General features: G+C 37.0%; 1 protein-coding gene across 10 annotated transcripts in view; it reads right to left on the bottom strand.

Moving 5' to 3' along the window:
- LOC118243185 (protein FAM126B) overlaps positions 1-12,013 on the bottom strand; it is a 76,354-nt gene that overhangs the window by 25,646 nt on the left and 38,695 nt on the right. For 6 of the 10 annotated variants that reach the window (XM_050711403.1, XM_035537078.2, XM_050711405.1 and 3 more), the window contains 4 exons: positions 11,381-11,497; positions 10,581-10,668; positions 4,865-5,024; positions 3,517-3,684 (listed from right to left, as the gene is read on the bottom strand). In XM_050711403.1, the coding sequence (XP_050567360.1) occupies positions 3,517-3,684; positions 4,865-5,024; positions 10,581-10,668; positions 11,381-11,497 (533 nt within the window). The remainder of the gene's footprint in view (positions 1-3,516; positions 3,685-4,864; positions 5,025-10,580; positions 10,669-11,380; positions 11,498-12,013) is intronic. The other 4 variants (XM_035537081.2, XM_050711407.1, XM_050711408.1 and 1 more) reach the window with 1 other exon arrangement.

Below are 12,013 nucleotides of genomic sequence, written 5' to 3'. Positions count from 1 at the left end.
CTAACATTTGAGTAGAACCTGGTCCATTCATACTGATTGCTAGCAGAGCACTACAGAGCATTTTACATTATGGCAAGCAGAACAGACACAAAGTCTTCAGTGTTTCTTCCTCTGTGCAGAAGGAACATGGGCTGATCCAACCTCATGTTTCTCAAGTGTAAGGAAAAAAAAAAACAAAACCAAAAATAAACCAGAAAGGTTTTAGTATTCTTTTGGTTTTAAAGCTATGTTTCTTTTTAGGAAGCTTTGCCTTGGAATTACCATTATTGTGTATCTTGTGTATCAGTTTACAATGTTTAGCCTGCTCCAAATCAGATCATGCTCAGGCCTCTCTCACACCAATGCAATGTGAGATTATTCTGCAGTTTTATACAGTTCTACTTGACTCAGCCTTCAAGAAGCATAAAGGTTCATGTTACTACTGTCTTCCTTCCTCAGCAAAGCCATTAAGCTTAGAAAAAAAAAGAAGCTTTTTAGGCTTTAACAGCCATTATTAAAGTGAAGAACACTTTACTTGCTTTAACTTCCTGTATCCATATTTAAAATGCATATACTTTTACTCCACTCTGTTTGGTCAAGCTAGATCATCATCTTCTCGTTGAGACATACATGTATTTACTTACATTAGACAGCAAGATATTTTAGTCAAAACCCAACACATCTCCATTCCCCCCAACCTTTCCATGCATAATCAAAGACGCTAATAAAAGTACAATGTAACTGGAACATACTAAAAGCAAGAGCACTTTTTCAATAAACCAACATTTATGTTTCTTCATAATCATGCAAAGCTGGATGAAAGCATGTTTGGTTACAAGCAGCAGTAGCAGCAGCTGAAGTCCCCTCTCAATCCCTTTTATTCCAGCAAAAGATGTGTAACTTGCAAAATAATCTCTCCAGACAATACTGCTAAGCTTTTCATTATTACAAGAACACTGCTTCTTCAATGCTTCCTCACAGTTCATGTCAAAACATTTCTGAGTAACAAAATGCTAAAACTTATGTTCCTAGTCAGGGACACTGAAGCAAAGGAGTCACACAGAAAAAGTGGCATTTCATCCACAGATTTTAAAAAATAAGACTGAGAGGGGTTGTTGCAAGCTTTTGGATGCTGCAACTATATAAAGGCCCAAGCAGCTCAGCAGTGCTCAAAAGTGAAGAAGATAGAGAATACAACATGCAAGAGAATTTCTGTCTAGTCAAATCCATGTAGCTACAGAAGTTCTCAGTATGACTGAAATAATTCAGCAAACACACTCTTTTCGCAATACATGTTATTTTTCCTCTAAAAGCTATCATCAGAAACAAAAAATATTTCAATCTTTGCATACTCTGGGGGAAAAACAGGGTGAAGTCATAGAGGTTTATACGTTTGTTTCCAGTAGACCAATAAGATGATTTAACAAAAAGAACCTAAAAGCCTACTCCTCCCAAGTACTCTCTACTATAAGTCCAGAAGAGAAAGAGACAGTGCAACCTAACAGGAATCCCATTGATTGCACTACAGCGCATCTTTTGGATTCTCACTCTTCTTTATCAGAATAAATCTCTCTCCAAAGAATACGTAATTAATGCCAGTACATAATTAACCCTGTAGACAGAGATACAACATTCTTCACTGTCTCAATATAGTGCACAGTGGTAGCTGCCACCACCCAAAATCAGAATACCTTGGTAAGGTATTACTGAGTCCTTCTGGAAATCTTCTGCCTTTTTTTATTTATTGGGTCAAAACACTGATGTGAAAAGGATTTTATTACAGTTTTTAAAGTAACCTTTATTCTATTTATCCTTTCCATATCTGAAGTTTGAAGAGTCAATGAAAATGATCAGCATTCTCATTATATCATTTGATATCAAAATTATATTTACAAGAGGAAATTTTCTAACCAAAACTTGGTGAAGTCAACATCAATAAAACAACAGACCACTCTGTCTACACACGATTCTATACTGATTATCAATCCAAACTCCATTCCTGGGCCTTCTCCCACATGCTGTCAACTGGCAGAATTCAATTTGCCCAAGCACATGGTTATATACTGCCAACATTTAAAGAAGTGAAGTATATTCAACCAATTTCAACAGAAATAAAGCATGTGGAGTTATGACTTCTCCAGTAACATCTCGATATAGGTGTTGAAACAAATTAAGACTAGAAGGCCACATCAACTTCTTTCCTACTTTCTGTCTCTCCCAGAAGGTTCTCTGCAGCTGAGGACTTCTCCATATCCTTCAGGTCATGCACATGCAAAGTTTAGTAAAATGAAGTAAGACCAACTGAACCAGTGAAGTTAGAAGACTACTTATTTACTGAGCATGCTCAAATTCACTATACACCAAGGAACAGATTATAAATTTCTATGCAATTATCTTCTACTAAAGCATGATGTCTTAATTATTGTTTGATAGCGCCTCTGATTAAGGGAAAGGATTCTCTGATAACATTACATTAAATCTCCAAGTTCTCCAGAAGAACAAATTTGAAGCCTATGTAGCTCCTATCCAAATCCACAAATAAATCTTGTTTATGATCAACTGATAGGACTATAATTGTTGGAAATACCAAAACCGTTTGATAGACTGTTCAGATGGAAAAGGAGACTTAAAATAAGAAAACACTTGAAATTACGTTAAGTTAAATTTATAAGAAATTAATTCTCATCATTGAAGAGAATTCATGATCTAAATTCAGCACTCAAATGCATGTTTTTGTGGAATAAAGATGAGAACATTAATAGATGAACTTAAGCAAAGTAAGTATCTGCCAGCTACTTTATCTGCTATTGCTGGTTGCAGAGCAGACATACGAAGCTCTACAGCAAAAACTGAGCAAAAAAGCAAATACTGTTTCTCAAGTGTTCAGAAACATGACAACCTGATTTATTCTTGAAAACACATGATTTTTCTTTCCTCTTTTGATAATTGATTTTAGAGCAGCCAGGTCATTCATGTAAACTAGTAAGTGTATGAATCTTCAGTCAAAGAATGACTGGCAAATAAAAATATCACCAGCTGTGAACGTCTTAGATAGGCTTGTCTTTGTTCTTGGAAATTTAAAAAAACATGGACTAACAAGACACTATTGGAACTAAGTTGTAGCCAACCAAATACGGCTATACTCTATACTGTCTACTTTTCAGGACTAGATTCATGTTTATCTGGTGCATTTTTTCCTTCTGAATATTAAACATGCTCAGTAATAGAAAGTTTCCAAGCAATCCCAAAGCTCTTGGCTATTGCCCCTGTCATTTTTTTTTTATTTTTTTTTGCCATGCCAAGCAGTCTTTCACCACACAGATGCAAGCCCCAGGCCAGCCCACGTGATAACAAAAGGTAGTACCTGACCTGATGTTAGGTATATAGGGGATGCGTGTATTGCAAAGAGAAGCTAATACACCCTGGGATAGCGGAAACACACACTAGAATGGAAAGAAGTTCTGCTTGGGGATAGGGAGCCAGGATCCTCCTCCAGCAACTGCCTCACTGACTTCTGCCTCCTCATCTCTGTCCTACCCTCTGTTGTGGCTGCTGCCAAGGTGGGCTCCAGGAAGCCATGCTCAGGGGTCCTGCGCATCAGCACCTCCCCCTCTTGCTCACGTTTGATCCCTAGGTCTGTGGAGCCGTGTTGGATCGGTGAGCCAGGTATGCTTGAGTCAGCCTCGTTTGAGAAGTCAAAGCCATCTGGGATTCAACATATAACATTTTAGTGCTTTTCTATTCCTTTCTTGGCATTCCAACCCAGGCAGGGAAAATAGAAGATTTATGCGGACATGGAACAAACAACGAAACACTACCCATGCTTAGTTAAGTTTGTGAGAACATCCACAGAAAGGGACAAGCGGGCTATGCTGTAGACCAGAGACTTGAAAATGAATGTAATGGCAACTACAGTAAAGACAAACGTGACCCAGAGTCCTGAAAACAGAAGACAGCTGCTTCTTGTCCTGAACATCCTGATTCAGTTGAAGACCAGAAGTCATTAAATCCTTTGGCACACGATATAGGAAAAAAAAAGTATCACAGGAAAGATGTAACACTTGTTTTTTAGACTCTTGTACCCCCAGTTTATTTTTAGGTTATACTACTTTTTACCGTCTGCCATTTATGCAGCTTTTTAAAATCTGTTGAATATATGCAGAGACAAAGTTCTGGAGGCTTGACAAAATGAATTCAAAGCAAGCTTTTTGCTATAGCTACAATGAAGATTTCACCATATGAAAGTAAACATTACTACATATTTACTGGTCTTCATACAGTCAAGCACACTTCTATTTGATCTAAATATTCACTGAAGAAAAATAAGGTATAATTCTGAACTATCCAAAGCTATTTTATGATATATCCCCTCTGTAAGGTGGGCCATATGATGCTAGGAATACAATGTTCAGCTTTTCCATCTCCCATTGCCTTTAGTGGTTGTAGGTAACTGGAACCCTGTCAAGGTCTGAATAATACCATTCATTCCCTCAGCTATTTATGATGGCGTGCAGCTAAGTTTCAGAGTGGATCAAAGAAAGAAGTCAAATTATAAACCAAACTCTGCCACTACAATTTTATGCTGTGCTACACAGAGAAAAAAAGTCTTAATGAACTATTTCCAGCCTCTCCATTTATTTATTTAGTACCTACCTCAGGGGTTATCACCAAATCAAAACAAAACAAAACATCCCAAACCTTCATGTTCATGCAGTGCTCTGAAAATGTAAAATACTATACATTGTTATGGAGTATCACTTTTCAAAAGAAAAAAACAAAAACAACCACAACCAACTGTTCCGCAAACATTCAAACTCAGAAGCCATGTAACAGTGACGATGAATACAGTATGCTACAATATTTGCTGTCAGCAGAGAAAGCTCACCTTCTCTCCTCCAGCGGTGACGACGGATAGAAGCTGTTGTAATGGCAGTCCGAGAAATCCTTGGCACTGTTGGAGTAACTTCTACTTTCAGTACCTTCTGGCCTTCTTGTGATGCATCAGGAGCATCAAAGGGCAGTGAGTTCTTCATGGCATTTGCAACCTAAGATGAAAATAAAATGCTGTACTACTACCATCCTTGACTGCACAAATGGCAGCTTTAGATCTCTTTGCTGGATCCAGTACAGGAAAACAACCAAGAACTGTCAATTATGCCAGATTCCATCCAGACGGATAGCCCCATCCCCAAGATTCACAGTTGGTAACTAAGTTGGGAAACTCATCACAAGCCTATTCCCAAAAATACAGTTGAATTTTCTCTACTTTTACTTTTTGACGTAATCCACTTTGTTCCAGGTTTGCCCGTGTACAGAGAGAGGTAACAACCTACACCAGAAATTCTCCATCCAAAGAAGATTGCAAAATGACAAGAAAAATACCACTTGTGTCGTATGACGAGAATGGTCACAAGCCGAGCCAATACAAATGGCACGTGGCCTCATACATGGGAGACACAGGACCGGTTTCCTTTCATGTCCCGTTTTCCCCCTCATTCACTACCACACCAAAAAAGGATTAGACTCCTGCAAGATTTTAAAAGAATTGCAACTTAAGCAATGGGCGTCAAATCATTAAAATACAGTGATCTTTACAGACCTAATTTTTATTGTAATTGTAATAGAGTAATATATTAGAGTAATATATATAATATTAAAATATAGATCTAAGTATTGTACATATAATATTGTAATACAGATCTAATTTTTATTATAAAACCAGATGCTTTGTTTTGCATCTTTGAGATACAAAACTTTTGGCTTTGATGTTTTAACTGTACCTTTAAATTTACTGTAAAATGCTCTGTTGGATTAGAGATTTACTATTATTAAAGCATCTTTCAATTCATGTTTCCTAGTTTACAAGTAGATTGTTCTAGAAGTAAACTCATGTAGCAGCTCATGATAAGCAATTTACGTCTCCGTGGCATGTGCAGTATTCAGCAAAAATAAAGCTGCTATACACAAAATATGTTCTAAAACTTCGGAAAAAAAGTCGAAGTGAACTCACCTTGATTTTCCAATCTTATTGACTTCATACAACCAACCACCATTAAAAACTTTAGAATATTTTAAATTTGACATGTCAACTTCATTCATAGATCTCTTATATTTCACAAATATTTGACTTGCTACATGCTCCTTAGTCCCCCTCTAAGGGGGGTAAAATAAGGTCAGAGACAACCAGACTTAAAATAAAACAAGCATGGAAAATGTATCTGGTTAATCTCTATAAAATCCTACCTGCCAATAGCTGTCACAATAATTTGGGTAGTCTATTCTCCCAATTAGAGTTTACAAGAAGCATTATGAAAAGCAACTTTACATCATCTCCTCTTCTCTTGCATCAGAAAACGAAGTTTAAAAAAAAAATCAATGGAATTTCGGAGATCAGAATTCACTATATGACAAGAGAAACATATCTCGAATATATACGGTCTGCATGTCTCAAATACACACGGTCTGCATGTTAACCCAAGGCAGGGGCATGTAAACCCTTTTTAAAGATACAGATAAGACTATAAGGTGGCAGTTCTGTCCACCCAAATGAAATACAGATCAGCTTTAGAATATACATCTTTGCAAGATATTCCATTTTTCTGACAATGCATGAACTTTCCTTCCTTTCAGGACATATTGTTTTTCTGTTCTGTAACACAAATATGATCAAGCTTTTTTTTTTTTAGTTGTATAAAAACGTGTATCTAGCTGCTGGAGTTGATACAACTGTTTAGCACATGACTACAATCAAGCATTTTCTAGTTTTATGCTGTAAGCAACATTTTCCAATGCTCCTCTCAACCTAGTGAAAAAATTAAGATGTTTAAACTTCATCAATGTTGTCTTGATATTCTGAGATTCCCAGAGGCCTCAGAAATGTGAGGGACATCCCACAAATTCCTTCAATTCCTAAAGCCCACATACACTAAATCTGCTTCCCTAATGAAGTCATCTTTACTTAACATTTGCAAAAACACAAGCTAGGAGAGATCTACTAAACCAATGGAACAGATTCTATTCGCAGAACTTTCATTGTATGATTTGTCTTATGAAGACATCAAATAATGCTTGATTAAAAAATAAATTGATGCATACTATATGCCTTAAAAGCTCTGATTTACAAGTGTTTATCGGTACCACAGTAAAGTAAAAGCGACTTTCCCGTAAGTTCTAATAGGCAAACCATCCAGCAACCATGTGAAGAAATGAAACTCATTCAAGCATTAAAGCGGAGATGACAGGACGTTAACTAATCAAAGACTTTTCACTTCCTGGGAAGCTGGAATGGCTGTCCTATAGTTGATCCTGATCTTCTCCAGCTGCTGCTGTGATTCTGTAAATCCTCATTAAACACTTTCTCCATTGACTTCTTGCCCGACTTCTAACCAGCCTAAACATTCTTGGCACCAGTGTAGAAATGCTCTCTGTCATTCTGCCTTCCACATGCCCACCTCTGATTTGTCCTTTGCTAGTCAATTCTCTCAGCCTCACCACAATTGCTCTCCTATTCACCCACAGGCCTTTTTCCATGCTGTCCTCCTGCAGTGGTACAAACCCCAGTGCTTTCACCCCATCCTTGATCTCATAAAAGACTTCAGAAACTAATTTCTGCTGTACTGACCCAAAGCAGATTAAGTTCAACTATATACAGTGGTTTATCTTCCAATCCTCTCCTTTACTAACGTTTCACCCTCTTTTGACAAGTACCTTTCTTAGTATACAGCATTAAAAATCTGAAAATTAGTAGATTTCTGCATTAGAACCAGAGAAGTGACACAGCACTTTTACTTGAGGAGCTGTTTAAGAGCTGGCCCTTTTTAACAGCACAAATCATACTTCTGGGGACTGAGAAGAATCACATTGAAATAAAGTTCATGCAACTGTAAAGCAATCCGAACAGACAGTTTGAATGAAACACAGTCATTCTCCATCAGGAAAAAATGAAAAATAAAATCTGCAATACTTCAGGATGGAAAAAAAACATTGCTTTCATTACATTTTAGGCTCCCTAACAACAACAGGCACTAATCCTGTACTAAAAGGTGGGAAAGCAAACCAACAGCAGAATTCAGATTTAGCAAGCCACATCTGCAACTGGCAATGACAAAAGAGGACTGGTTTCATGCCAGATAGCCACTCTTGCCCACCAGAAATAAGCTCTGACAAAAAGAACATGCAATAAAAGCAGTAAGTACATAATAAAAAAGAACACTGGATAAAGGTGTTATTACAACAGGGACTTACTGATCCATGCCTCTATGGACCAGGCTAAGAACGCCTGTGCATCTCTGCGCTGAAGTAAAGGATTTCCTTCTGAAACAAGTGCAGAAGCTTTGTGTTCAGAGGAAGACGTTATTTGACTGGAACTGAGCTACTCACTCCTAAAGTGCAGCCTACCTTAGCAATAATATTGAATCACTTTGATTAGTTTCCAACTGTAGAAACTTTCAGTATTCGTGACTATAAAACCAATATCCAGTATTTGTTAACAGATTCCCTTCTTCTACCAGAAAAAGCTTTTCCCTTGCATTAATTCCTGCCCTTTCCAGTGCAGTCTCTGGGTAATGGTGAAAAAATGGCTTGGGAGACTGCTTCTATATCACAGACACTTCAGATTCCTTATGCTGCTATTTCAGGATTTATTTTTATTCCACAGGCAATATAAACCTATTTAAATAAGAACATGGATTTACTATATTGTCAAAAATATTTCTCCAACAGACATACCCAAACACAGGAAGTGTGATGTTTCTCATTGTAATGACTGATAGTATTCTCATAATTACATGAATAGCCTCAGTACAGATATCTAAAAATAATCCTACCATGGTAGGATTGCCTAAATATTAAATGGACTTCAAAGAATTTGCTGCTGTTAGGCAATCCTAGGCAGAGACCAAACTTTAAATATATCTGGGATGATGCACAGATGATATTTTATTTGGTGCCAGTAACTGCAAGAGTTTAAAATACAAAATTTTATGTAGCTAAATCATATACATCTCCTGGAGACTACTACTAGGTAAAAGGACTCAATATTTGAAAAGGCCAAATGGTTTGGTTATACAGCATGAGGCCATAGACATGCAGGTCATTTTTTAATATGAAATGATAATTTATTAATGCTGCTTTTCAAAAACTGCAGTGAAACAAGATGGGAAACAAGGCAAAGATCAGGGCAAGAAGAAAACACACAGATATGCCTGCACATGTATGCATGAAAACCTGACAAGTGTGCAAGTGGAAAAAATTAGTGATACCATGACATCGCCAAAAAACAACAGCTTGGAGTGGCAAAAGTATCTTTTTAAGAACAGACATTCCAGAAGATTCTTACAATTAAAAGTCACCTCAAAAGACAAACTGATTTTAAAAAGTCCTAAACAATCAGGATTGAAAATTGTCCTATCATCAATTGAATTAGGTTCCAGATCCTCCTACACACCTTTTAAATGTTGTATTTTGATAGGGTGGCCTCATTCAGCAGTTTCAATATTTAATTTAAAACTCTCCATCTGATGGAGCAATGAGTCATTTCCAAAAGGAATCAGCTATTATAATAATTCAATGGATACCAGCCATTTAAAATGCAGAACTCTCAGAAAGCCTGTAGATAGTTTTTACAGCCAATATTAATTCATCAAGAGAATAATTTTACTTAACTTATTGGAGGAGAGAGGCATGTCAGACTGCCACAAAAAAAGGACTTTTCCCAATCCACTCCTTTCTCAGCTATATAAAAAAAGCCTTGAAATTCTACTGTTGGTAGTTTATAGGAGGACCAAAGGCTTCTGGCCACAATTCTGAGAAACTGAGATAATATTCTGTTCAACTTATTTTCTTCTCTTTACTATTCTTTCTAATTTTAAGTCTCATTCCTACAACTGACAAAAAATAAAAACCTTCCATTCCTACTTCCTTTGTCAACCTCCTCATCCTCTCCAACCACATGGACCTACATTCAGCTTAGTTTCACCTCTTTCCCTGCTTCATTTCTCTTTTTTTTATGACTAGGACAACAATTCTAGTGAAAACTGGGGGTAAAAAAGACAATTGATCATAAGAAAACCATTCTATTGATGCTCCTCTAAAGGAGGTAAAGATTAAAATGTGTGACTTTAATCAATCAAAATCCAACACTGACTCTGGAGATAAAACTCTTCTGCACTTTCAGCTCTATCCTGTTGCTGTTTTTTCTGCTGTGTTATCAGTTAAACCACAAAACATTCTAAACCCGTCTGAAGGTCTAGAAGCAAAGAATATACCTGTTTGCAACCAACGTCCTATGACATACGACCATTCAGTTAAGCTTCTTGGAATCACTCATTAGTAGCTGGTGCTAAAACAACAAACATTTTGATCCAACTGTACAACATTAGAAAATCCTAGCTTTCTGCATTAATGAGCTCTAGAAGACCCCAACACCCTAGCAGATAAAGCATGGTATAAATAGCTATGTTAAAAACACCAGCTGTTAACAACCACTTGTGTTTGGGAATGCAGTAAACAGTGACAAATGCTTTCATTACGAGTCCACTTCAGAAATGCATCCATATTCTTCTTAATCAAATCCATAAATTTCAATAGATTTTTTTTCTTACCAACAGAGGCTGTGAGTAAAGTTCAAGCTGTGCTCTGTAAATTATGTCCTCCAATACCTCCTGACCAAGATCCCATTGACCATTATATCTAAAAAGTAAAAAAAGAAATTTATCTTTCGTATCTTTGGAACTCACTGGTCTTTTTTTGCTGCCCAAATACAGCTTTTCACTTCTTATGTGGAAAGTTCATCTGTATACAACATCTGTATACATCAAACTGTATACACACCCAGCCCCTCTATTTCTTTCAGAAGTATGGACAGAGTTTTGTATTACTCTTGTTGCTGTAATGAAAAAGGATGCTCCCTGACACCTCCAAGTGAAAAAATGTTGATACCATAATCAGGACAAACAAAGAATAAAAAAATGGGTCAAGATATAAAGGTTTACAATACTTCGCAGGACTCAATTTTAATCAGAAATAGATCTTTGCTACCTCAGAAGCTACCGACATTCGAGAGCACTGCACTTCAAGTTACCGTGGCAGCCAAGCTCATTATGCTTTTGAACAGAAGGTTATCTGAAGGTAGTGGAAGCTTAGGAAAAGATGATGCCAGGAGCCTCACTCGCTTCAGCACCCACTGCTGGTGTTTCACCACCTACTCCAATGCTTACAGAGATACTCACAAATTATCAGTTGGCTGACTGAGCAAGTAATGGGAAATACACTAATTTGAGTTAGATTCCTGTGTCCTAAGAGTTCAATTCATTTCTTTCAATTATAAAACAACAAACGCTGCTATTTTAATTCATGTAAAACTAGCCATTTCTTCTTTTACAAAAAAAAAAAATCTACTTACATGGCATAATAGACACCTGTGAGCAGCTGCACCATGAAGTCAGGGTCCAACACCACTCTACCACAGTGTTCTTTCCAGCGTTTCTGATGCTGCCGTGGAAATCCACTCACACACAGCCTGAAGAAACATACCATTGTAACAAAATGTTAACCCCAGAAATATTACAAACATCTTTACATCAAAGCGATTTCCTTTAATTTTTAAAAACTGTTTTTCAACATTTAAGTACACAACGTAGAACACTTATGTTGCTCTTCCAACCATTAAAACAGTTTTTAAAGTGTCTTAAGAAATGACTTGCTGATAATCCAGAGTATTATTCCCATATAGCCATCAGCTGTTTTCTTCAAATCATAACCAAAATGAGGCAAGACATTCTCTACTGCCAGCCACCAAATACGAGGCTCTCCCAGAAATTCAGTAACCTAAACTAATTTTCTTAAAAGGAAACAGTTCAGCGGTATAGAGAGACAGGTCATCCCCCATCTAATGTATACTGACAGCATGCAATTACCTTTTACCTTTGGTTAACACACATATTGTATTCTTGAGAGCTATTTTCAGCTGCCTTCTAAAAAAAAAAAAAAACAAAAAACCAACCAACCAACCGCCTTCTGGCCCTTGACAAAGTGT

The sequence above is a fragment of the Cygnus atratus genome, chromosome 6 (genome assembly GCF_013377495.2).
Source record: "Cygnus atratus isolate AKBS03 ecotype Queensland, Australia chromosome 6, CAtr_DNAZoo_HiC_assembly, whole genome shotgun sequence".
Classification (NCBI taxonomy): domain Eukaryota; kingdom Metazoa; phylum Chordata; class Aves; order Anseriformes; family Anatidae; genus Cygnus; species Cygnus atratus.
Note: the sequence above shows the minus strand (reverse complement) of the source record. Positions and strands in the feature narration are given on the sequence as shown.